Source organism: Esox lucius, chromosome 21, assembly GCF_011004845.1.
Source record: "Esox lucius isolate fEsoLuc1 chromosome 21, fEsoLuc1.pri, whole genome shotgun sequence".
In the NCBI taxonomy this organism is placed as follows: Eukaryota; Metazoa; Chordata; class Actinopteri; order Esociformes; family Esocidae; genus Esox; species Esox lucius.
Genome location: NC_047589.1, coordinates 9,055,250 through 9,081,467, shown reverse-complemented (window position 1 = coordinate 9,081,467; position 26,218 = coordinate 9,055,250). Strand labels below are relative to the sequence as shown.

Here is a 26,218-nt window from a genome sequence, read left to right as displayed (position 1 = left end):
AATGGCAATTCTAAATGTTCAATGAAGACAAGTAGAGGAGGGCAGAAAATGTATTATGTTGACACCTATGGCTGATGTTGTGTAGGCTACATCAAAAATAGCCAATGGAACTGCATGGCTAGATTTTTGAGCTTGGCAATATAACACAAAATTTCAAACAAATAAGGGTAAAAATCAACACTGAATACCTGTTGCTATATCTCAAACCTCTGCTGATACGATCTGGTCATACAATACATGCTAGATGTGTAAACAGAAAATGATACTCAGAATGTAAATGCACTTTCAGTGACAGAATTACAAATTATAATGGTCTCCAAGGTAATATCCTGGATTATGTTTATTGATTATATATCAATTCTATGGATTTTTCCTTGCATCTTGCTAGCTACACTCACCAACCCAGGATACACTTCTATCCTTCATGCTAGCCCTGACCAAACCAGTAAGTTGACCCTCACTTCTAGTGGTCTTCTCCCCTTTTACTGCTCATCCATAAAAAAATGACATTTGGTCTGAATTTTAAACTAACGTTGACAAACTGTACAAACTAAGCTAACTAGTAGTAATATTAAAAACAATGTATTCGTTACTGCACTGCTAACACTTTCACTAATGGCAATGACAAGCATAGAAAGAGGATGGAAAATACAGTATGTAACACTTCAATTTAACACAGCAGCACAAGGATTTCGGAATGATTGCACTGGTCAAGAGAAGTTTACTTCAGGGAATTGTAGTCTTAAATTAGGTGTGCTATGTTGCTAAATAGCATGTATAGTTTTTTAGAGGTGATTGGAAGAAATATGTTGACATTCGTCACCTTGTTCTGACGAGATTTAAATGGTTATCAAAATGACAAGGTGGGAAAATGTATGGGGTAAATGCAAAACGAACCGGAAACTAGCCAGTTTAGTATGTTTCCCCTAGGAAACATAAACTGGCGCGTCATAATCCCCTTTATGGGGATTATGACCCGTCGACTATTTCGGTCAAGTTCATTTTCATTGGGCCCAAATCTCTGGCGGTGCCCCTGAGAACCAGGCAGAAGGAGTGAAGTAGTTCCTATTATGTATTCCGTAGTTGGGGAATGAAGTAGTTCCTATTATGTATTCCGTTCTTTAGATTTAACGTCTGGGTTGCCATATTCGCGGTTTTCAGGCTGAATTGGGCTACTTTTCAAACAATGTCGCTGGTGAAAATTAATTGGTGGCGGGTTTTGTACTTCTGAACTTCACCGCGGTAGTTCCCTTGTAAAATAATCAAAATTGGGAAACAACAAAAGTTGGGCTGGTTGTCGGGCATTTTGGGCGAGTTTTGAGCACTCGTTGTGCGGATTTTTTTTTTGCTTAACCAGGCAACACTGAACGCGCTAGACATCGTGCCGCCCGCCATCTGTCAAGCGATAACCAAGCAGGAAATCCTTTTCCAGTGGATTCATGCGGGATACGACTTTACAATAACGATACATCGGAATGGATTCTGAGAAGCCACCACAATTAACAGGTAGGTCTGATAAGAATACAGTTATTTTAAGAAAAATAAAAATAGGGCTGTTGTTTGATATTGATCGTCGACGAAACGGAACGCTACTAGTAGTACTGTAACAACAATATCGATAATGTCCGCTAACATTAGCTAACTAGCACTAGCTACCAGTTTAAGGGTATGGCGCAAATGTGACACGTTTCACTTCACTTGTTAGTTACTTCTCCAGACCTGACTACAATGCAGTGTCAAATGTTAAAATAACTTTCTTGGTACAGAAACTCCAGTATCATAATACCCAGATTGAAGATGACTTGAAGAAGATAGCTAACTACTGTAGTTAGATGAGTATCGTTTGTTACTCAGAACTAGCTCAATGCCATCGCAGGCTGAACCTGTTTGAGCTTGATAGAATGAATGTACAGTATAATAATTATAGACTTTAGCTAACCGACGTGACTTGTAAGTCTGCGACGTTGGATCTAATTGGCATGTAAGTTTAACTTGCCTAGCCATCTGGTATGTTACTTAATTAGCAATACATGTAGTTGCCAGTATTGTTTCTGAGGGCTATGAATTTGTTTACTGATAGACGCAGTATTTTTTTTAGGGTTGTTAAAAAAATCATGAGTTTTTATGTTTTTACCAGCAGAAGACGATGTCCCTGACCCAGAGGAGGAACAAAAGAGGCTGGCGGCAGCAGCCAGAGAGGCTAACCGTCTGTCTGAGCTGAGACTGGTGCTGTTGGGCTGGAGGTGGCCTGGGAAGAGCTTGACAGGCAACACCATCCTGGGTCGTGAGGAGTTCCGTCTGGAGCGGGCCGCTGAGTTCTGCGTCAAGCGTCAGACAGAGGTGGAGGGACGCCAGGTGACCATCATAGACACACCCGGCTGGTTCTCAGCACAGGACACACCGCCCGCCTACCAGCAGGAAATGGTACGGGGCGCCACCCTGTGTGGCCCCCCTGGCCCGCACGCCTTCCTACTGGTCATTCCCGTAGGGATGTTCACTGAGGTGGACCGGGCCCGCATCGAGGAGCACCTGGCCCTGTTTGGCGACCATGTGTGGAGGCATACCCTCGTGGTATTCACCTGGGCGGATGTGCTGAGGAACATGTCCATCGAGAGGCACATTAAGCGGGAGGGGAAGGATCTGCAGTGGGTGCTGGAAAAGTGCAAGAGGAGGTACTTTGTCATCAATAACTGCATATTTGGGGAGCACCCCCAACTGAGGCAGCTCATGGAGAAGGTAGAGAAACTGGTGGCGGAAGAGGGCATCTATAACCCGGAGGAGGTGGACGTGAAGAAGAAACCTCTGGAAAAGGATGAGAACCAAACCCCGAACCGGGAGCTTGGGGCAAGACCCAAAGTGAACTCTGCCCTAGGATTGGCCAAAGTAGGCGTGGACCCACCCCACAGTGAGTCACAAGTCACACTCTGGTTCCAGGAAACAAGTGTCTCGTAGAAACTAAAACTTAGGATACTTCTTTACCGCAAAACCGGTTTACTTGAATTGCTGTTTATGTTAGCCTGCTAAGGAATGCTATTTGAATGGCTAATCTACTAGTTATATTTGAATGTAGTAAAATAATGAATAGTTCCATTGTTTTACAGGGTTTAATTAGTCCACACCACTTGACTCATTCTATTTCCACTAACCTTCTAAACATTTCTTCCTCCTTTTCCCGCTATGCTTTCCCTCTCTCCTATTCTGTCCTGTTTACATTTGTGGGATTAGAGAAGAATCCTTGATGGGTTTTCCATGACTGGGCAATATTCCTCTCCAGGAATATCAACGCCACCATGAACTAGCCTAGTACAAGATACTTCCATAGGCATGACACTGATGGTGCTTATTGTAATGATGATTAATATATGTACTAATCCATATCTGTTATGTATCCATTTTCAGATTCAGTGACTGGACTGACAAACTGACGGAGAGTTGGTGAGCTACTACAGTACTGATTTGAGAGCGTTTGGATCAATGCCCGTACCTTTGTCCAACCTCGGTGGCCGTGTTCATAAACTCTCTTGAGTGTAGGAGTGCTGATCTAGAATCCATCTTTTAGATGGTAATAATTGAGCCCGGTAAGGAGGCCTAGGTCGTTCAGTACCCCTTCTTTGAGATGCTTTATAAATACTGGCCCCTGGTTGTTTTAGACTTTCAAGGCTTTATAATTACAAGATGAGAATATAAACCTAAAATAACTTCAATAGTTAAATGTGTATCAGTATAGTCTCCATCTACCTGGTGTTCCATGAAGGCAGGGCGATGTGAGAGCTACTTTGAGACTAATCTGAGGCTGGGACAGACACCGGAAAGACCTTAATTACTACAAATCCCTACAGTGTATTTTAGACCACTATACTGTACAGTTGCACTACTTGACAAACAAATATGTAATTGACTGTTAAAATGAACTGTGCATATCCTTTTCTACCAATTGTGACCAAAACTACAATGCATTTTAGATGTAATTTGGGATAAGTATACTGTTTCATCAGGCACTCAAAGTGCCGGTACTGTTTTAGTCAACTTTTATAAAGAGAACAATATTTATGTCTGGTTTTTGTTTATGTGTGTAAAATGATACATTTGCATCTTTTATTTGTTATCAGGCTCATGTATCCAACCCAAACCCCTATGTATACCAATGGCTGCTGAAATTCTGTAAAAAAAAAAAAAATACATACTGGGATGAAGAAGTAAGGCATTTGAAATAACTGCTGAAATCTTATTTAAGGTGCAAATTGAATGATTAATCAACAATGCATTGCATTAGCATATTTTTTTTAAATCTTGGAAGCTGTGTGACCCAGATGCTCCCAACCTTTCTCCCAAGGCCTCCTTTTGCACTTCAATGTGGATTTTATTATAGATATTTTATAAAAAGTGATTACTGTTACTAATTCATATGAAACCTCTTGAATTATAGATTTTCGTATGTCAGAAAGTGGTTAGGTCAATTCATAGCAACAGTTACACAATTACCTTCCAACCAGAGTCACATGTCTTTGAGGTTTCGAAATTATGTATTTTCTGCCGAAACATCTGTCTGACTCATGCCTGTATAAATGGACTGATTAATTGCAGAGGCCACATGTCTGTCACAGATGGATCACCATAGACCAGTGGTTCATAAAGATGTTTTGTGTTGGCGCCTTGTCAACATTGTTACTGAATTAAAAAAACTATTACTATATAATACATTTGATTTTAATGATGTTGTCAATTCAAATACGTATTATATAGTCATAGTTTTATTAGGCTACCCTTCAGAAATGTCCTGATTAATGACCAGGAAGCACTTGTATTTCCCCCGGTTTGGCTGGACAGATTTGATCAGCATCTATATTTTTACATAAAAATGGCTAATATCTTTGCCAGTATGATGGCAGTTTATACAGTTATTTTTGGTATGTCTATTGAAGACCACACTGCCTTAAATGTATTTAAATGTAAACCCTTTTGATATTCCTGAGGAAGAACAGTGGCCTAACAGGAAAGCCATCCTGAAATCTGTATACAGGTAGACTGAATGATTCTGCTAATTTAGACTCCGGGGAAGTGAGATGAAATCCAGAGATTTTTACTTGCTTAACATGCAGGTCTAAAAACCGTTTGCATTGTGGATAATGCATTGCCGTTTATTCCAGCCTAATCACAGGCTACATTTGAGTAAAAAAGCTATTTTGTGTGTGATAGTTAAATTCTGTGTAGGGTCTGGTCTTATCTTGGTCTTTGGCTCCTTATATATTACAAATATAAAAAAACAATAATAATGAAAAGGCTCATGTTGGGTCATTTGCAATATTTCTTAACTCAGGGCTCTTTCAAAGCATCAGACACGCTCAAAACATATACTGTTTTTTAAATAAAAATGTCTTATATTGAAAACCTAGATTTATTTTGCGTGGGACATAAAGTAGGATCTCTTAATTAATCAGATTAGTTAGGATTGAATTACCAATCTGAAGTGGCCCATAATGATAGTATTGCAATAGGATTATTTGCTGTTGATATTATATATCCCCATGGTCAATGTTTAAATTTTTTACACATAGTTACTCTTGTTACAAATGTTTGATACTAGCTAGTAGTAGCTACAAACACTAACATCTGCAGTGGGTTTTACAGTGATATGAAAATTGTTATAGAAACAATTTCACAAGCATTGGCTGATGAGAGTTTTGAGGGCTCCGTGATAAGAAAAGTATCAGCACAGTAATTGCTGTTTGTGTTACTTCTGGTTGATTTATTTATTTTGGGCAGATGAGGAAGCTGTGTTTGTAAATCAATAAAAGTTGTTTTTTGTTTCCATTTCTGATTGATGCTGTTTTGTGTGAACAAACTGTGATTTCTATATTTGGTCTTTTGCTGCAGTAGACAGTTCTATTTTTCTAATGTATTCAAATAAATCATATTTGAAATTTCTGAAACTTTACTTCCAATTATTTTGTATTTATTTTGTTGACTTTAGTATTTCAAGCCAAAAGATAGCAGCAAGCATGAATGAAAACTCATTATTGTAGGACTTAAAGTATGACTATTTTTTGATATACACAGGCTGACAGCTGGTTGTTGTACCAAGACAGCCATCTCCAGGTCATTGTGTGGGCTACAAGTCTTGGGGCCTGGGTTTACTCCAACTTTTCAACAGGATACTTTTCCTAGTGTTGGTTAAGTGGTCCTTGGAGCCAATATGATGTGTTTGAGAGGGATGTTATTGACTTAATGACTGATTGAGATACTGCTATAATCAATTAGAGTTATTATGGCAACCATATGGAATTCAAAGTATTTTTATTCTTTTGAACACAAGTGTGAACAGATCAATTGTGACAAAGCTGAGGAGATCTCCCCAAACATAATCCCCCAGCCATCACGGTAGCACTGATAAAAATCAACATTTGTTTATCTAGTACCAGTGAATTTCCCAGTTTGCACGTAAGGCTGGCAGAGAGTCAGTGCCTCAAATTCCCCAACATCTGTTTGATTAAACCACTTTTCAGGTTTCAAGATTTGTGACCATGAGATAAGAAACCACACAAGGACACACACTGAATTGCAACCTGATGGAACATCCAGCCAGACACATTGCTGTGTGTAGTGTAGCTTTTTTAGAAGGGCCAGACTCCTATTTTATTGAGATGAGACTACACTGGTGATTAGATTTTTTTAAATTCATTTGCAGGCTTTTATGTATTGACTGTTGACCTGTCTGCTGTCTCCATATATTGTTAATGCTAAGCAACCAAGTTAATGTAAGAAAATATATTAATGTGAAATATCCAAGGCTTCATACTGCGATTGAAATGCACACATTTCAAAACACAGCACCAACAAACCGTATCTCAAGACACAGAAAACTTGAAATATATGTTTGATTAGTCCATAATATTTCCTCTTGACACAGATTGAACATTTTGGGGACTCAAATGGTATTGCAGCAAAGTTGATGCCTGGCTGTTCATCGGAGTCATTATGCCAGGGGGTCCTGCAGATGATGGTGCAAATTAGCTCAGTGCTCTCTGGGGTTGAGGGGAGGATTGACAGACAGCTTTGCCTCGTCTCATTGCGCTCCAGCAATCACTTGTGGGTCAAGTGCCTGCACAATGAAAGAATAGAAGTCTGTAATTTGTATCATAGGTACACTTAAAAAAAAAAGTGCTTTTTTGAAGTGTACCTCTACATGCTTTGTAAGTAGGAAAACCTGCAAAATCGGCAGTGTATCTAATACTTGTTCTCCCCACTGTACTTTCCAGTTGTGTGACAAGGGCACACAGTTAGCGATATATGCATTGGTTAACACATTTCAGTCTTTGACTCAGTTACTGCAGTGAAACCAGGCTTTATTAGTCAGCTGGTCATCACAATATTGGAGGAGAGTAATCATTTTTGTGACTTTGGCTAAGTTGCTTTGTGGAACACATTCATGCAGAGGTCAGCCACAGTAGATAACCCAGATAGTGTAATGCCACCTACTGTATGCCTCGATGATACATACAGCTGCACCTTTTTCTTTCCATCCATCCATCCATCCATCTTCTTCCGCTTATCCGGGGCTGGGTCGCGGGGGCAGCAGTCTAAGCAGGGATGCCCAGACTTCCCTCTCCCCAGACACTTCCTCTAGCTCTTCCGGGGGGACACCGAGGTGTTCCCAGGCCAGCCGGGAGACATAGTCCCTCCAGCGTGTCCTAGGTCTTCCCCGGGGTCTCCTCCCGGTGGGACGGGACCGGAACACCCTCCCAGGAAGGCGTTCCGGAGGCATCCGAAACAGATGCCCAAGCCACCTCAGCTGACCCCTCTCGATGTGGAGGAGCAGCGGCTCAACTCTGAGCTCCTCCCGGGTGACCGAGCTTCTCACCCTATCTCTGAGGGATCGCCCAGCCACCCTGCGGAGTAAGCTCATTTCGGCCGCCTGTATCCGGGATCTTGTCCTTTCGGTCATGACCCAAAGCTCATGACCATAGGTGAGAGTAGGAACGTAGATTGACTGGTAAATCGAGAGCTTCGCCTTGCGGCTCAGCTCTTTCTTCACCACGACAGACCGATACATCGACTGCATTACTGCAGAAGCTGCACCGATCCGTCTGTCAATCTCCCGTTCCATCCTTCCCTCACTCGTGAACAAGACCCCTAGATACTTAAACTCCTCCACTTGAGGTAGGCACTCTCCACCAACCTGAAGTGGGCAAGCCACCCTTTTCCGACTGAGGACCATGGCCTCGGATTTGGAGGTGCTGATTCTCATCCCCACCGCTTCACACTCGGCTGCAAACCGTCCCAGTGCATGCTGAAGGTCCTGGTTAGAAGGGGCCAACACAACAACATAATCTGCAAAGAGCAGAGATGAAATTGTGTGGTCCCCAAACCTGACACCCTCCGGCCCCTGGCTGCGCCTAGAAATTCTGTCCATAAAATTACGAACAGAACCAGCGACAAAGGACAGCCCTGCCGGAGTCCAACATGCACTGGGAACAAGTCTGACTTAGCTCCTGCTTCGGTTGTACAGGGACCTGACAGCCCTTAGCAAAGGACCCAGGACCCCATATTCCCGAAGCACCCTCCACAAGATGCCGCGAGGGACACAGTCGAATGCCTTCTCCAAATCCACAAAACCCAATGTTGATTGGTTGGGCAAACTCCCATGAACCCTCCAACACCCCGTAGAGGGTATAGAGCTGGTCCAGTGTTCCACGGCCCGGACGAAAACCACACTGTTCCTCCTGAATCCGAGGTTCTACTATCGGCTGTATTCTCCTCTCCAGAACCCTGGCATAGACTTTCCCGGGGAGGCTGAGAAGTGTGATCCCCCTGTAGTTGGAACACACCCTCCTGTCCCCCTTCTTAAAAAGAGGGACCACCACCCCGGTCTGCCATCCCAGAGGCACTGTCCCCGACCGACACGCGATGTTGCACAGGCGTGTCAACCAAGACAGCCCCACAACATCCAGAGACTTGAGGTACTCAGGAGTGGATCTCATCCACCCCCGGTGCCTTGCCACCGAGGAGTTTCTTGACCACCTCTGTGACTTCAGCCCGGGTGATGGACGAGTCCACCTCTGAGCCCTCATCCTCTGCTTCCTCAATGGAAGACGTGACAGCGGGATTGAGGAGATCCTCGAAGTACTCCTTCCACCGCCCGACGACATCCCCAGTTGAGGTCAACAGCTTTTTCTTTCCCTTCCAAAAAAGTTGAAAAGGAAAGTTTTGAGTGAGGAACAGAAGCGTTCAATTGAAGAATCTCTTATTTTTAAACCTTCTGTTCCTCACTCAAAACCTTCCTTTTCGACTTTTTGGGGAAGGAAACCAAAAGGTGCAGTGGTCTCTAAGTTTTTCCGGAGCTGTGTGTGTGTATATATATATATATATATATATATATATATATATTTTTTTTTTTTACATCAATCCTGGAAGACATAACTCTGTTTTCCACAAAGATGCACTGAGGTACGTTGTGCTCCACTGACTGCTGTTTGTTTACTGGATTTGTTGTAGATATGGAACCCAGCCACCAAGAGAAAAAACACTTCCTGTAGATTTCTCCTCAGAGAGGAAGCTATCACATTATAGGATGGACCAACAGCCCTAAGAGGACCGGGAAGGACTAGCGACGTGGACGTCCAGCACGGTCACATGGACGTCCTCGCTAGGGGGAGCCCTCGAGTGGATGTTTAGCAGGACGGACGGGGATGAGTGATGTTGTGTAATGCAAGTCGGTGGAGTATTACAACATCCATATTAGGAACATTATCATTCCTCCCCTGAAACTCTGTTCTTCAATCACCCCTCCCCCGGTCAAACCTTATAGAAACGGGACATATGGATTAGCCATCCTGGAGGAGCTGGACTGCGAGTGCAACCTGAGTGGGCTGCAGGTACCGCCTCATGCTACAGTGACAATGACACCAGTAAAACGCAAAAATAGTGAAGAATCCCTAAGGAAGGATAAGGCGAGAGCAATTGTCTGGCCACCATCAGCAAAACCACTATAGTTTTGTGGGTTGTCTAGCGGTTGTCTCTCCAGTGCACCACTTTCATTTGCACCAAAACATGTGACACTGATTTACAATCGCGTATTCCTAACTAGACAGATGGATATCCCTGAAGTTCAATTGACTTGGTATTATACTGTGATGACTGTGTTCCATAATTATTTTAAATGCTGACATTGTTTTGGTGGAGTTTAGTATTTAAATTATATATTATAAAATAAGGCCACGTGCAATTGTATTTACATTTATTTGTTAACAATTATTCTCTATTTGTAGGACTTACACTGCCGTTATTGTTTTGTTTGGAGGGCAAAAGGTTTGGAGGGCGAGTAATGGCCTTACCAAGGTCGCTACATTATTATACATTATTTTGACATGACAGAAGTGTGAAAGAATGAAATAATAGGAGACTTGACAGACGGATTATCTTTCAATTGATGTGTTTTTTTCGGTATAGTTAGAAAGTTAAAGGTTTAGGTTTCACAGTTCATTAATCAAATGCACCGAAAAACATAGCGTCATCCTCCACAATTAAATTCTTGTCACATAGCACCCGACATCTATGTAGTAAGAATTAAGCAAAAAATAAAGCGATAATATACATAACACTGTAAACTATAGCCTAACCAAGACATATTGTTGCAAAGTGAAATAAATAGACTATTTGTGCTATACAACACATAGTAAAACATCTTAAGACTTCAGTGTCGTTTTTGCCTAAAACAAAACATAAAACACTTAAATGTACATCCATTTAGAGCTGGATGCTGACTTCCAGGCCACTTTCCTGTCCGTCCGGACTATGCCCTCCATCCTCATCGCCCGTCCGTCCTGCTCAATATCACGCTCAACATCCCTCACCGCTCGTCTGTCCGGCTCAACATTCAGCAAAAACATCCCTCGTCGCTCGTCCGTCCTGCTAAACATCCACTCGAGGGCTCCCCCTAGCGAGGACGTCCATGTGACCGTGGTGGACGTCAACGTCGCTCTGAGGGATGTAGCCCCTACTGCAAATTGAAGGAAGGGTTTAGGAATTACAGCGCTTTAATATGTAGCCCGCTCTTTTTCAAGGGACCAAAAGTAATTGGACAATTGACTCAAAAGCTTTTTCATGGACAGGTGTGGACTATTCCTTCGTTATTTCTTCATCAAATAAGCAGGTGAAAGGTCTGCAGTTTATTCCAGGAGTGGCATTCGCATTTGGAAGCTGTTGCTGTGAACCCACAACATGCAGGTCAAAGGAGCTCTCAATGCAAGTGAAACAGCCCATCCTTAGACTGCAAAAAAAAAAGACATCCATCAGAGAGATAGTAGGAACATTAGGTGTGTCCAAATCAACAGTTTGGTACATTCTGAGAAAAAACATAATGCACTGCTGAGCTCTGCAACACAAAAAGGCCTGGATGTCCACAGAAGACAACAGTGGTGGATGATTGTAGGATCATTTCCAAGGAAAAGAAAAACCCCCTTCACAACAACCAGCTAAATGAAGAATACTCTCCAGGAGGTAGGCATGTCATTATCCAAGTCAATCATAAAGAGGAGACGTCACTAGAGCAAATACAGAGGGTTCACTACAAGGTGCAAACATTCAAAACCTCACGAATGGAAAGGCCACATTAGACTTTTCCAAAAAACATCTAAAAAAGCCAGCCCAGTTCTGGAACAGCATTCATTGGACAGATGAAACCAAGATCAATCTGTACCAGAATGATGGGAAGAAAAAATTATGGAGAAGGCTTGGAACGCCTCATGATCCAAAGCATACCACATCATCTGTAAAACACGGTGGAGGCAGTGTGATGACATGGGCATGCATGGCTTCCAATGGCACTGGGTCACTAGTGTTTATTGGTGATGTGACAGAAGACAGAAGGAGCTGGATGAATTCTTAAGTGTAGAGGGTTATATTGTCTGCTCAGATTTAGCGAAGTTGATTGGACTGCGCTTCACTTCACCGATGGACAATGACCCAAAACATACTGCAAAAGCAAACCAGGAGTTTTTCAAGGCAAATAAGTCAAATATTGTCCAATGGCCAAGTCAATCACCTAATCTCAACCAGATCAAGCATGCATTTCACTTGCTGAAGACAAAACTTAAGGAAAGACCCAAGAACAAACAACAACTGAAGTAAAGGCCTGGCAAAGCATCACAAAGGAGGAAACCCAGCGTTTGGTTGTCTATGCATTCCAGACTTCAAGCCGTCATTGCCTGCAAAGGATTCTCATCGAAGTATTAAAAATGAACGTTTTATTTGTGATTCTGTTAATTTGTCCCATTAAATTTGAGCCCCTGGAATAAGGGGACTATGTATACTTTTTTTTTGCAATTCCTAAACATTTTAGACAATATTTTTGTTCAACCCCTTGAAATAAAGCAGAAAGTCTGCACTTAAAATGGCATCTCGGTTGTTTCATATCAAATCCATTATGGTAGCATACAGAGCCAAAACAATGATAATTGTGTCAGTGTCCAAATATTTCCGGACCTAACTGTAGATTGCCAGTGGTCTGGAATTTTCTTGTGAGGGTGATTGGAAAGGTCATTTGTGGTTGGCACATGTTACCACTCACTGGTTAAGACTAGATAAACTAGATAAACTACCAGAAATGTTGGACCCTCCCAGGTCTGATGGCTTTCCATCGAACCTGTTTTAGAGCACCTAATTGTAACTTTTGGCTGTTTTATGTGCTGGTAAAGTTAAAGTGTAATGTTCCCCGCCGGAAATAGCATGTGTACTAAATTGCATAAAGTTTGGTGTAAGTTGGTGTAATTTAAATCACATTACCTTTATCAATGAATGTGGTTGGAATTTAGCTCCAATACTCATGTCCATATAACAATACATTCACAGTCATGAACTTCTCACATGACGGTACATGAAGTTGCCAGTGGAAAAGAGCAGGGAGGCACATTTAGCAAAAACATTAGGGATTACAGATTTTGGTAACATAACTTTTTTTTTTCCAGACTCAAAGTTAATTACTAAAATATAGAGGCTTCAGGACCAGACCAGACCAGGCTTCAGGACCAGACCAAAGGAAAATAAAGAGTTGTGCTTCTTTTGCTGGTCTAAATGTACATTTTAGTAAAACATTTTCTTTTCAAGTGCAAGGTGAGGGACATTCAAATATATATATATATCCCCCTCAAACTATAATTAAAATATAACTGGTTCCTTACAAACCCATTATAAATTCACAACAGACATTTGCAATGTTGAAGAATTTATTTTTGTGGGGAAACTAGAACCAATAAAACGATGTTTAAAGAATCCTGACAATGTAAGAAGAGCAAACATCTGCAAACTTAAAAAAGGGGGTAACCTAATCATGACTTCTCAATTTTGATTACAAAAAAAACCTGCAAATAATACAAAAAAAAAAAAAATCAGGAAGTCTTCACAGTAGGTGACAGAACAAAATCCATGAGGCGCAAATATTCGTTTCTTAACCAATCCCTCAAGCGAGACCATTAATAATATTAATATTAACATCAATAAAAAAAATAATTACAAGTTAAAAAGAGGCCCAAATCTCTAGCAGCAGTGACAGTGGCTGAAGTGAGTTTGAGCAAGGGGTATGGGATGGGTTTGGGCGACCATTTCAGACAGTTTATGCGGAGAGGTCGCTACTGTTGAAGCGCTCTTGGTCATAGACCTCCGCGATGACCTTGCGACCCCCAAACCAGCGGTCGTTGAGTGCCTGGATGGCCTTGTTCATCTCCGAGGCCATGGAGAACTCCACAAAGATCTTGACGATGATCTCGGCGTCCTCCTCCTCACCCTGCTTCTCCTGGTAAATGATGACGCGGTTGACGGCGCCAAATTTGCCGCACTCCTCGGTCACCTCGCCCTCCAGGTCATCGTCGATGTCCTCTGGTCCCACCATGTTCCGTAACACCATCACCGTAGACTGGGAGAAGCACGACCACATATCAATGTGTATTCCATCCCCTACCCAAATCCCATTACTTAAATAACACTTCACAATGAAAATAACTCACTTTAGAAAAAAAATTGTCATTAACATAGCATCATTTTGCAGTCCCTTTTACTGAAAATAAGAACTTAATGTTTCTCAACACATTTATGTTGAAGCTACAACTATAGATTAACGTATTTAACCCCACAGACAATTCCAAAATGACAGACAATTCCCCTAAACAGCTCATTCATGACTATCCCTTTACATTTTACTATTATGTACAAGACATGTTACTCCAGAATAACAGTACATAACACAGTCCAGGGCAATCATGACCAAAAAATAACCCCCCTTAATAATGTAACAGGGCCACTGAGACTAACAAGACCATGCTCACCACATTAAGCCACCTCCAAACTGTTAATTAAAATAGCTCAACTTTACTGCTCATCTTCCAAATCTTTACATTCATGCTGGAATTGTACATTTGTGCCCATTAAGTGCCCATTAACTTGTGGAACATATGAAAAGGAAATTCTGAACATGTTGATAGTGAATTCAGGCTTGATGTACAGACATTCTATCCATCTACTCTGGACACCACGGGACCCCGACACTACAAACAGCAATTGGAGGAAATGATACAGCTGTACTGCTTTGCAGCTGTTCCGGGAGCCGATCCTCCATATTTTTAAGTACTGCAGCAGCAGCATCATGTTGTGGGTGTGCTTTGTCACCACCACGTCAACACCAAAACAACATATAAATAAAAGATGCCAGATAATAAGGGAACATCTGCATATGGCCAATCACATCTGGTCTTACCTCAGACTTCCTCAGCAGCTTCTGCATGACCATGTGCCTGGCACTGCTGCCTGAGATGCTCATGTGTTCCTGGTCACTCAACATCTCCTGGCCTGTCCCGTCCTGAAGCATCTCCTTTTCCTTCTCCTCCTCCTTCTTCTTTATCAGCTCCTGTAGAGTGGGGTTGGGCTGGGGCGGGTTGGCGATGACGGGCGGCGAGGCCAACACAGGGTTGACCAGGCCCACCTGGGGCAACACGGGCAGGTTAGGACGCGCGGGCGTCACACCTACCAACACACACAAGGACATGTGTTAGTCATGATTATGTACATACACTTTGTCTAATGGCCCTTCACAGGAGTCAAATTCTGAGCTGTCATTTCCTCGTTTTATTGCCATCCAGCTTGTTATATTAAGCATTTTGGCGGCTTTTTGATGAAAGAAACTTGCTCTATAAATAAACCTTGAGAAGTCAATTTTTTTACACAATGGCCAGGTTTAGCTGGGGAGAGAAAAGCAGATGCCCAGTTGACTGGCTTATCCCATTAGGGACCCTCTTCCCCTGTAAAACTTTCCAACAAATCTATATGGACATACATTTCATTCCAAAGATACACACCTGTGATCATTCCAGGGGCCTGGGCAGCCATGACTGCCTGTGGGATGCCCATCTGACCCATCTGTCCCATCTGACCCATCTGACCCATCTGGTTTGCCCCGGCCATCGCCCCCAAGATGGACGCCCCAGTCACGGCCTCCTTAAGAGAGGGGCGGGACGCATTAGCAGGAAAACACAGTGAGGTCGCACAGTCAACACATCACAGAGCTTGCAGTGATCTACTCTGCACCTCACCAGCCCTCAAGGCTGATTACACCTGATGCAATGGCAAACAAAAATACAATAAAACAAAATGTGTTCAAAGGAACAGCCACTTAACTTATAAGGCCACTTCATATTAAAAATGGCCACTACTTCTAGAAGCAGCAGAGAGTAGGTGCCTGCTGGCTTGAGCTTTGAGACTCTGGGGTGTAATTAGCTTATTCAGTTTACAGGAGAAGCTTTGCTACTCTGTATTATGACAAAACTTCAACTGATTAGGACAGAGAGGGTCAGCTTGTGGGGTGTACTTTGGAAACTGTAGGTGGAGGTCACATCACAACACAAGCAGATACAGCACAGCACATTTTTGTTAGCAAACACAAAGCGGTGAACGCAGACTCAATATTGCCCTGCAGGGGTTGTCAATTAATCATTTTAAATTCTACAGCTGCAGGACACATTAAAATACAATTTAATCACCATAAAAGCTTTAAAAAAGCCTAGACCTTATATTACTTTTATCTTTTCTATATAATACACATAACTGAGCAGATTTTTGGAATAATGGTCACACCTAGCTAGCTATGTCAGGAGTATATTTACCTGGAAGGCCAATAGATCCCTTTGGAAGGGAATCATACTTGCCTGGGCCGTTATCTTAGCGGTGGCTGCGGCGGCAGCCACGGCTGCGGCGGGCGGCAGGCCACCAGGCTGGGTGGGGGTGAGCATGGGCATGGGAGGGGTCACAGCCTTGCCCACCCGTAGGTACTGGCCCCCCAGGTCAAACAGGTTCATTGAGGACACCGCGTCCAGGGACGACTGAGGCTTGTCGTACTCTGCCGGGTAGAGAGGGGTTGGTTAGGATGGGCGATAAAGGTGCAGAACGCGGTAGCACATCCCGAGGGCCGGTGGCCAGCCCGCCAGGAGGGCCCATCTGCTCACCGATGAAGCCAAAGCTCTTGTGTCTTCCCGTGGTTGGGTCCCTGGCTAACGTGCAGGACTTGATCCTCCCGAAGGCCTCAAAGACACTCTTGATGTCCTCGTCTGAGAGATCGGGGTGGACGGAGGCCACGTAGATCCGGTTAAAGGCACGAGCCTCCTCTGCCAGCTGGTCGATGATGGGCTGCGCCTGACCGATGTTACTTGGCCGCCCCACCTACAGCACAGATACCAGCACAGGGCCACTGAGTGGGGGGGTCACAGCCACTGACTGAGCAACGCAACAACCTCGAGCTCCAAAACCACTGACTGCCTACCAACTCCCAGCAATGCACTCAGGTCTTGAAGGAGCCAATCCACCTCTGTAACCTAATGTAGTCTTGGCCGGGTTTTAACTAGCTTCGCTCAACTGCCTCAAACCACCAGGGCTTTTAGCGTGTGAAACAGGTGTAACATGAAAAACCTGCACTTTAATCTGGAAGAAATTACTTAATTTGACAATTTTCTTTCTCAAACTCATTTCGACTATGGAAATTGATTTTCCAAGTAATTTGGAAAAAAACTCCAACCAGTCACATAAAACTATATAAATCAAGAAATTCAACGACCAAGTTTACATAGAATTCGACTGCGAAAGCTGCTAGCGATACTTAAGCATATCTGACCGACACGATGTTTGTCAGTTGGATCTGCAACTAAGTATTAACAAGTGGAACGCGACTACGTCGACAAGATTAAACTACCCGCGGCTCTACACTTTCAGGGACGGGCATGACTCGGGAGAGGCGTATCCTAGAACTCTAACTAGCGTTTGGTTCGGAAGCTTCTCGAAGCGGCTACGTGGTATGTGATCTGTGCTGCAGGCGGGGCGGCCAAACAACACCAACCAGGCGCAGCCCATCATCATCAGTACATCTCAGATACAGAGCAAGGCGTCATCACGCTGCCCCGGCATCCTAGAGGAACTGGTCACTAAAACAATGCGGTGATGACATCATGGAAGCAGAACACAGCACAGACGTACACATACACACAGAAAAAACACACACACACGGAAACCCACAGACACACGCGAGCACACACAAACACACACGACCCAAACAAACACACACACATACCTGTAAATGAATTGACATACAAGCAAAGAAAGACAAAAGAAAACGAGTTGCTTTAGATACTGGTAGGATCTGTTATGAAGTGTAAGTAATACACAAAAAACATTTCAGTAAACACTCAAAAAGCAAAATCAGAATTTATGGATCGGCTCCATGCATCACCAACAGCAAACTGAAAAATACATAGCGGCAGCTGCCCCTTTGCTCCAGGTTTTTTTTCTCTACAGGGGGATCCGAGGATATTTTCCACTGGGCTGTTCAGGCTGCACTGCCTTGGCCACTCACCTTGATGTTCCTGCCCCCGAGCATGACAGAGTTCATCTGCTCCAGAGCCAGTTGTGCAGCCTCCGGGATCTCATACTCCACAAAGGCAAAGCCCTGTTATGGACGGAGATGCACACACACAAACAGTCATAGGACAACTTCCCACAGCATTGGACACTAGCACGCTAGCTGACATTCAGAAGTATTCCCTCCACATGATTCACGAGGCATCCGAGGCTAATCCTATTGTGACGCTAGGTGACGGTGTAAGCTGGGGGGTGTTCGGTCCACTGACCTTGTGCTTCATTGTCACAGAGTCCCATGACATGTCGATGCTCTTGATGGGGCCGAACGGAGCAAAGGCTTGTCTGATGGTGTCCTCGCCGAGCTCGTAGTATATGGAGCCCACGTACACGCGGCACATGATGGCTAGCGCGCGCTGCCTCTGAGCTGCCACCTGGAAACCATGGAGAAAAACAGAGCACAATGTTTAAAGGGTCAAAGAAAGCACATAGACACACAAAAATTTAGGAAAATAAAATACAAAAATCTATCTAAAAGGGTAATTGTAAATGGTGATGATTTTTTTGTTTCAATGAAATCTCAAGATGAATAATAAAAATTGACTGGTGTTTTTTTTTTTTTTTTTTTTTGCTTTCTCAAAAATAGACATACAGGCCAATGTCAGTGATGGACGCAATCTGGGCATAAGCAACAAAAAAAAATCCTGAGATGCTATTTCGTGACTATTAGTAATCTATATTTATATACACAAAGTTATCAAAAATTTCATAAAGGCAGGCACTTACACAGCTATGTTAAAAAGTAAACATCATTACTGCATTAAAATGGATGGAAGCGCTGGAAGTGGTGCACATGCATGCCCCTCACTAATATTTGGCTCCTGAAACTGACCTGTAGTCCAGGGGTGCATTAACTGTATATGGTGACATTTCAACAGGGCGAACAAAGGAAATCAACACCTATATCAGTTGAAAAAGCATCCATGAAAAGCCTGAGGAAAGCAGTTTACACTTACGTTTCTAAGGGGAGGGAGTGATGGTTAACCACTGAAAGCAGTTTACTGGGTCCTTTTACTCAATCATAGCTGATTTTACACTTAACCTAACAGCTTAATCTATTACTTAAGAGAAAGGTGATTTAACCAGTAAAAACTAAATTTGAGATTGCCAAAAAGGGATTCCTGTTTGAGCAGTACTCTTATTTGGGGTAACTGAAAGAAACTGCTAACCTTCTTTGGGCCCACACCAAAACAGGCTCTCAGCATCAATCAATGCAAAGAAACAGCATATTTATAAAGAAGACATGAACTTCCCTACATTGATATTCTTGACGACCCTTACATTAAGATTTCAGGAAATAGTGCAAAAGCCATCAGGTACGCACTGCTGAACATGCTTAATGAAGTTACGTATAATGATAAATATCAGAAATCCCATTCCGGATCTCTTTCAGTGTAAAAAATCTGTTCCAACTAGGAAAGCAGAAGCACTTTGGGGCACTTAATCCGAAATGGTGCATTGGGAAAACAAACACTGATTCATTAACCAGATTGAAACAAGCAGACACAGCATAATGCACTGAATTATTTTTAAATAACTAATAATACGCATGTCTTCTTTTGAAATAGGCCTTCTTTCGTCAGCGGCTGTGGCTAGGACTGAGGCCAGAGTGGCCAATCAAAGAAGGATAACAGTCCTTTTAACAGGAATGCGCACAGAGAAAAGAAGTTTAATAATCTATTGACCGATTGTAAAGGTGAGAGAGGATCTCCAAAGCCCATTGTCACTGCTGCCATCTGAAAGACAGTAAAGATGAAAAAGGTGCTGAAAAGTAGGTTAGATATATACTGAAGCTCTGCTTTTCTTGCTCTTTTTTGTTAAATAAATGTCATTGCTTGGCTACACATTTTAGATTTTAGACACACACACACATTAGAAGCTTCCTGGACTGATTTAACTTTCCCTATGCAGTCCTACCCACTCCAATCTGCCTCAAACCATTTCACAATATCATCCCACATTCTAAAGCCCTGCGAGAGAACAAATGCAAAGCATTCAACGCGTTCAACAAAAGTCTTCACGTTGATCCTCTTCGGCTGAAAAAAAAGAGAGGCAGAAGCAAGAGAACAAACATCCCCATCCAACATTGCAAGCAGACAAATACACTTTGTTGGCCTGCGGTTTTGTGCTACTGAACAATAATGTTGAGTAACTACAAAGTGACCAGGGCCGACTGTGATTTGTGACGACTATGTGACAATGTAACGGTTTATGTTACTTTTATATGAGCCTCTAGCCGAGTGCCTGGGATTAGTGTTAAGAGATAAGAAACAGACGACCACCATGTTCAGTGGCAGCTTTATGAGTACAGAAATCTGTCTCACCTGCAGGTTGGTGAGCTGTTGTTGCTGATGGGCAATGGTCTGCTTCACTAAGACACTCTTAATGCTCTGCTCCATGGCATACTTCTTTGCCTGGTGGAAGATTGCTCGGCGTGAGAAGAACTCAGAACAGTCGAGACTAATTGTTTGTGTTCACCTGTATTTAAGAATGTGTAGTAGGCTCACCCTTTGAAGTGCTTCCTGCTGCTCCGGGGTGAGAGGCGGCAGGCCAAGCTTCGCGCCTGTGCCTTGTCCATTCTCCATCATCAGAGCTGTCCCTCCCTGATGAACCACAGTGGAGAAAAGACACGACTATGCATTTGAGCACTCTCAAGGGGGAAAAACATGCATAAACTGAAGACGACTATAACATCTGCTCTGCCATGCGCTGTACATTAGGCAGGTTACAGCTCGCTTTTTTAGTATAATTCTCAATATATTTGAGGTATAGAGGGTGAATCTTCATTTAGGTGGCTATGTAGGCCTACTACACAAAACCAGAGCAATCACCAGTCATTGGAACGCACAAGTGTGCGTAGAGACGAGCTCCTTACCTACAACCTGCTAAACGCTGGGACCACCAGAGGCAGGATAACCCCGAAGAGTGAAGCCTTAACAATTCAAAAAAGTCTGAGAGAGAGAAAATGCCTTCAGACTATGTAACAGCTGTAAGGCGGTAACGTAAATTTAATATCCTCTCATCTGCACCATCTGTTTACCTAATTTCATACGAACTCGCGATGTAGCTCGTTAGTTACTAGATAATACACAAGGACGTTAGCATTGGTGCAAGTAAAAAGCTAACGAGCTGTTTGGAAATTTGACAAATATCCGCGTAATGGACCATAATGTAACTAACGTGCGTTACGCTAGTAGAGCGGTAACGTTAGTTAGCCAATGTTCGGAAGCTAGCCAACTTGGTCGTCTAATTTTAAGTAACATGCAGTAACTACATGTAGCTACTGTACCAGTACATCACAATTTTCATGCACTGTAAATCAAACAATTCAGTCTGCAACATAATCAGCTTTACCGGTAATTAGTTGGTTTCAAATACGATACACCGTTAGCTAACTATATTGTTGTAGCTAACTAGTTAGCAGCATTATAGCATGAGCCAATGTATCCACTACTAGCTAGCCAAGTTAGTTAGCTAGCTTTAGCTATGGAGTTAGCAAGCTGATAAAAAGGCCGCAAGCCTCAAATAAATGCAGGTTTTCTGAATTAAACGTGGTTCATGATATTGAGCCAATAACTCATACAATAGATGCAGACGTACAACTATTTAAGAAACAGAGCGAGGGGAAATAACACGCGAGTTCATATTTAACTTATTTTGCAAGCTATTTACCGCAATCTCCGTCACCGCCATAAGCACACCTTCTTGAATAGGCCCTCCGCCACCGTTTTGAGTGACGCGAGACTTGCATCATAAACACAAAAAAGCAGTGAAATAACGTCGCGAGAGCTTTTGCTTAGGTCAGGGTTCAATGTGTTGTTCAGGCAAAGCGGAGACCAAGCGAGCCATTGAACTCCATCGGTTTTTCGGTGGTTGTGTGATAAGCGAAATAACTTTAAAGCAGACCAGACGAGAGAGATTTTATATAATTAATAGAGCCTAATGTCTCAGGCCTAAATGTTTAAGCAGTCGATTGTCTTAGGCCTGCATGCATTCCATAGAAATATCTTGCCATGCCTCATCCTCTCTGACCAGACTGCTACCACCATATAAATTAAATTATTGTCATATAAGTCATAGGACAAATTTGGTACAACCTTTTTCATAAGTGTGACCCTGGTCATTGCTGTGAGCCCCCCTAGAAGTTAAATAACCTGCTTGACTACAATCATGTATCCTGTGTGTGCAATTTTAAATGTAAAATGACATCCAAGGACCACAAAGACTAGACTAAAAAACTAAACTGCCATAACATGACATCACACTGTTTTATTGTCATTCATTGCAGTACAATATTTTACAGCAGGATATTAAACAGAATCCAGACATAGGAGAAAGTGATTGCTACAGAAAAAGACTGATGGATGGATGAAGGGCTTTGCACACTCTAAAAATTACACTCTTTGATCAGGACCATCCTGGAGTCAAGTCAATGAATGGAACTCTGTCAATGACTAAGGCAATCTTGGAAAAGCACATTTAACTTTTTGGAGATTTTATTAAGACATGCAATGCAGACTAGACAATGGTAGCACCACTCTGAGCATTCACACTTCTGTTCAAGGTAAACACCTTTGAACAAAAAACAGACATATTTATCTACACCACATTGATTTTCTGATAAAGGCTTTACATTTCAAGAGCAATTAGCATATTATGCAACATCTATACAAGTGCAATTGTAATGGGACCACAGCTTTACATATAGCATAAGAAACAAATGTAATATTGTTAACAAATGCAAATATTTAAGAATAGATATTGGAACAACTTTAATTTCTTCTTCTTGTCCCCCCAAATGTGGCAACCTTTTAAAACCATCCAAAATACTAAATCACATTATTGAGTCTTGCTTTCTTCAAAGGATTTAAACATCAGTGGACATAGGGGTAAATAACATTTATTAACACATAATTCAGCTTCAAGAAGCACCTATGAATATGCCTTTTGGTGTTGAAAAACAAAGATGTTATTACTCAAAAGACCAATAATTGATTACTCCTCCCAAAACATTATTCAGAAATGTATTTGTTCTGAACTCTATAATAACCTATTTATAATTTTTTTAAATGGTGCAATTGGAGTGGACTTCACTATATTTATATTCTACATCTTTAGCTACAATTCCATTTGTAGGATTCAAGCTGTGGTCCCTCTTCACATTCACAAGCTGGTTTACAAAATAAAGGATGATAAAAGTATAGCATTCTGTTATCAACAACCCAATAGCCTGAATATTTGAAGGCCTGGTAGGTAGTTTTTATTTTCTTCTGAATTTGTTATGTTGCGGTGGATGTATGTATTGTGGGTTTTGTACATGGTGGGTTGCCATCACAGGCACTTTGCAAGTACTTGGCTTTCAAAACACTCACAGTGAAAACCCTAAAAGGGATAGTTTAACCTAAAATCACGTTTAGGTGAAATTCCCCTTACCTGTGGTGGTGTATGAAGGACCATGGCGTCATATTTCACAATTAGACATTCTAAAAGTCTCTCCCAACATGGAGATAGAATCATTAGCTGTGTCCCAATTTTTGAATTTAAACCTGAAAAACTGCACTGCATGTGAAAACTAACCTAAAAATTATGCAAACTAACTTTAGTAATCTGTAAAACTAGCAGTAATTTCTTTGATTGCATATTGCCAAACTCATTGCTTGAATTTCTTTACTTCAACCTGACACAATATTCCCTTGCCCCAGCATCCCCTGCTCAGTGATAGTTGTAGCTAGGTTAGCTACAACTATCTCTTTATTGGAATTTAGATTTGTAGAGATTTAGTTAAGAGGATTTTGGAATCGCCAGAGAAACAGGAAATTTCACAGAAACAAGTGACTTTGAATAAACATTATGAATCTCCCCACTGCGCTTAGCAAAACTGGCCAAAATTTACACTACCATTTGTACTTAAGCATATGTCATGCTATGACCCGGTAAAATCGGATGGTTATATAGATGTCAATCCCATTATATGCTCATGTTATTGTCACCAATCCATCTGAGAATATAGTAAATGCTAAATGTGCTTGACATTTGCCTGAGGAAGTATCAGGGCAGCTAAAAATAATAAGTGTATAGTAAAAAAGAAAACATTACTGACAGGTTCTTTGAGGTAAACAATGCCACCAGTCCTAGTTTGAAGTGCTTTCAAGTATGTTTCTGTATGCCAAGCACCATTTCCTAGTTAAGATATCCTGGTTTTAATTCATAAATTTGGACAAAGCTAATGATGCTAACTCCAGGCTGGAAGAGAAGTAAAGAATATATATGACACCTTGGGCCTTCAACAAAAGGGTAGTTTTACCCCAAAAAAGATTTTAGGTCTAAAAATTCCTTTAAGAGCACTACAGGCTAATGGGGCATACTCTCACTACTAGTTATTACTAATCCAATGTGTCATTCTGGCTAGCAAAGCCTTAATAGAAAACACTGTGAGTGTGTTTTGAAGACAATTACACTCTAGAAATAGAGGTCTGCACAATGATAAATGCTGTTCATAGAACTAAACAAACACACTAAATAAGTTAACCTACTTGTTACCATATTTAGCATTACCAGTATGTTGAAGGGCTTTCATTGTTCCCATCAAAATTGCTCTCACCAGACATTTCTACAGTAGGTATTGGTGGGGGTTACAAAACTAGTGCTTTTATCAAATTTATCAAATTTAATCTTGTTTTATCAAAATTAAACTCTTTAAAGATTATTGTCCAAAAACAACTAAATTTGACTGTAAAATTGGGATTAATAAACAATGAATTAAAGGCTGGGAAAGTAACATGGAAACCTTTATTTAAGCGGTTCATTTTGAATGCACTACAGGCATCTACTTTTGGGAACTTCTTTGCTGGCAGTGCAGAAAACCTAGTGCCACCAGTCATGACAAAAACTTAAGGCATTCCAGCCCGTTTAGGCAGGGGAACTTATCAACCCTCCACTGCATTGTGGGATAGCTGAACACAGCCATGATGCCTCTGGGTCCTCCAAGTGAAGATACTTTTTGTCACTCGGTCCTGGTCTTTCCTAGTCCTTTATGAGATAATCCACCAATCACCAATCATCAGACTCAGTCACCATTATTCAGGCCCAGTCCAAATCACCAGTCATCAGGCCAATCCCTTCAAACCCTCACTGGTTCTGACCCCTCTGATCTTGGCTGAGTGATCCTGCCCTCCGGCCCATGTCTCCCTCTCTCTTGGGGTGATCAATGCCCGAGGCCCCTCTCTGTAGGCCAGCTTTCAGAACACATCTCACTGTGTTGTCCCGGAGGACAGCGCTTTGCCCTTGTGTCTGGTGAGCGCGTCCTCGAGGAACCCTGCCAGTTTCTCACAGTCCTCCTGCATGGGATTTGCACAGGGTTGGAGGTTAGGTCAACATTAAACTCAAATGACTATGACATTTGCAGCAACATTAAGCGACCAGATTACCTACTTCACTTATGAAAGCGTAGTGAACAAGTTCATTGGCAAGGTCTTTGGAGCTGTCAGCTGAAAGAATCATACAACATTTTCAAGCCTTATGCAAAGGTACAATAAGCACATAAATGGATATGAAAATGTCTGTTAAGACTTACTTGGAAAGATGTCACAGCTCAATTGTCGATGGAGCTTGTCGTCCATTTTAAGAAATAGAATGAGCTACAGAGAGGACAAGAAAGGAATACATTTTAACAACCGACAATACATCTGTCAGAAAGGATGAAATACTAAGTAGTCGGGGTCAAAAGACGATGATAGTTATTACTCACATGAGTTTTGGTCCCTTCTTCATTTGACTCCAAGTTACAGTGCATTTGAATCACCTGCAACACAACATCTATTAAACAACATATTACAGTGAAACACTTCAATAACATAGAGCTACAGTGATACACACACTTAAACAACATAGAAATCCAGTAAAACAGTTACTTTAATGACATAGAACTACAGTGATACATTTACTTTAACATCATAGAAGTACTGTGACACACATTAATAACATACGTATGCAGTGAAACACTTTAACAACATTCTCACAGACACAAACAAAAGGAGAAACAGACACACACAGACACACACAGACACACAGACACACACAGACACACACAGACACACACAGACACACACAGACACACACAGACCTAACCCTCACCTTCCTACTCTCTGTCTCTTGGGGCTCAGGGGTGGGGCTCTTTGCCGTCTCCACCTGCTCATGGGACAAGGAGAGGGCGCGGGGGACAGGGTGGGGCCGTGACGAGGCAAAGTTCATGAGGGGGTATATCCCATTCCTGAAG

At 42.1% G+C, this 26,218-nt stretch overlaps 3 protein-coding genes across 10 annotated transcripts in view; 1 reads left to right on the top strand and 2 right to left on the bottom strand.

The window, feature by feature from the left end:
• The first annotated feature begins 1,020 nt into the window (after nucleotides 1–1,020).
• gimap4 (GTPase IMAP family member 4) lies at nucleotides 1,021–5,813 on the top strand. 2 transcript variants are annotated; one of them, XM_010885499.5, is made up of 3 exons: nucleotides 1,021–1,506; nucleotides 2,141–2,905; nucleotides 3,400–5,813. In XM_010885499.5, the coding sequence occupies exons 1-3, from the start codon at nucleotides 1,476–1,478 to the stop codon at nucleotides 3,423–3,425; spliced, it is 822 nt and encodes a 273-aa protein (XP_010883801.2). In that variant the 5' UTR covers nucleotides 1,021–1,475; the 3' UTR covers nucleotides 3,426–5,813. The 2 variants fall into 2 exon arrangements, with proteins under 2 accessions (XP_010883801.2, XP_010883800.2); XM_010885498.5 differs by having other exon boundaries at nucleotides 2,138–2,905.
• A 7,395-nt stretch (nucleotides 5,814–13,208) lies between these two features.
• Nucleotides 13,209–21,691, bottom strand: puf60b (poly-U binding splicing factor b). 5 transcript variants are annotated; one of them, XM_010885501.4, is made up of 12 exons: nucleotides 21,616–21,691; nucleotides 20,819–20,894; nucleotides 20,451–20,546; nucleotides 20,268–20,357; nucleotides 19,629–19,679; nucleotides 18,156–18,317; nucleotides 17,882–17,974; nucleotides 16,485–16,698; nucleotides 16,146–16,378; nucleotides 15,342–15,480; nucleotides 14,744–15,009; nucleotides 13,209–13,906 (listed from the first exon to the last, which is right to left on the bottom strand). In XM_010885501.4, exons 3-12 carry the CDS (start codon nucleotides 20,529–20,531, stop codon nucleotides 13,607–13,609), a joined length of 1,629 nt encoding a protein of 542 aa, XP_010883803.2. In that variant the 5' UTR covers nucleotides 20,532–20,546; nucleotides 20,819–20,894; nucleotides 21,616–21,691; the 3' UTR covers nucleotides 13,209–13,606. The 5 variants fall into 5 exon arrangements, with proteins under 5 accessions (XP_010883803.2, XP_010883802.2, XP_010883806.2 ...); XM_010885500.4 differs by lacking the exon at nucleotides 20,819–20,894 and having other exon boundaries at nucleotides 21,616–21,688; XM_010885504.4 differs by lacking the exon at nucleotides 20,819–20,894 and having other exon boundaries at nucleotides 16,188–16,378; nucleotides 21,616–21,688.
• A 501-nt stretch (nucleotides 21,692–22,192) lies between these two features.
• nrbp2b (nuclear receptor binding protein 2b) overlaps nucleotides 22,193–26,218 on the bottom strand; it is a 32,560-nt gene continuing 28,534 nt past the window's right edge. For all 3 annotated transcript variants that reach the window (XM_010885505.4, XM_010885506.4, XM_020041971.2), the window contains exons 13-17: nucleotides 26,077–26,212; nucleotides 25,691–25,744; nucleotides 25,517–25,580; nucleotides 25,375–25,430; nucleotides 22,193–25,280 (exon numbers count right to left, since the gene is read on the bottom strand). In XM_010885505.4, coding sequence (XP_010883807.1) covers nucleotides 25,194–25,280; nucleotides 25,375–25,430; nucleotides 25,517–25,580; nucleotides 25,691–25,744; nucleotides 26,077–26,212 — 397 coding nt within the window. In that variant the 3' untranslated portion in view covers nucleotides 22,193–25,193. The remainder of the gene's footprint in view (nucleotides 25,281–25,374; nucleotides 25,431–25,516; nucleotides 25,581–25,690; nucleotides 25,745–26,076; nucleotides 26,213–26,218) is intronic.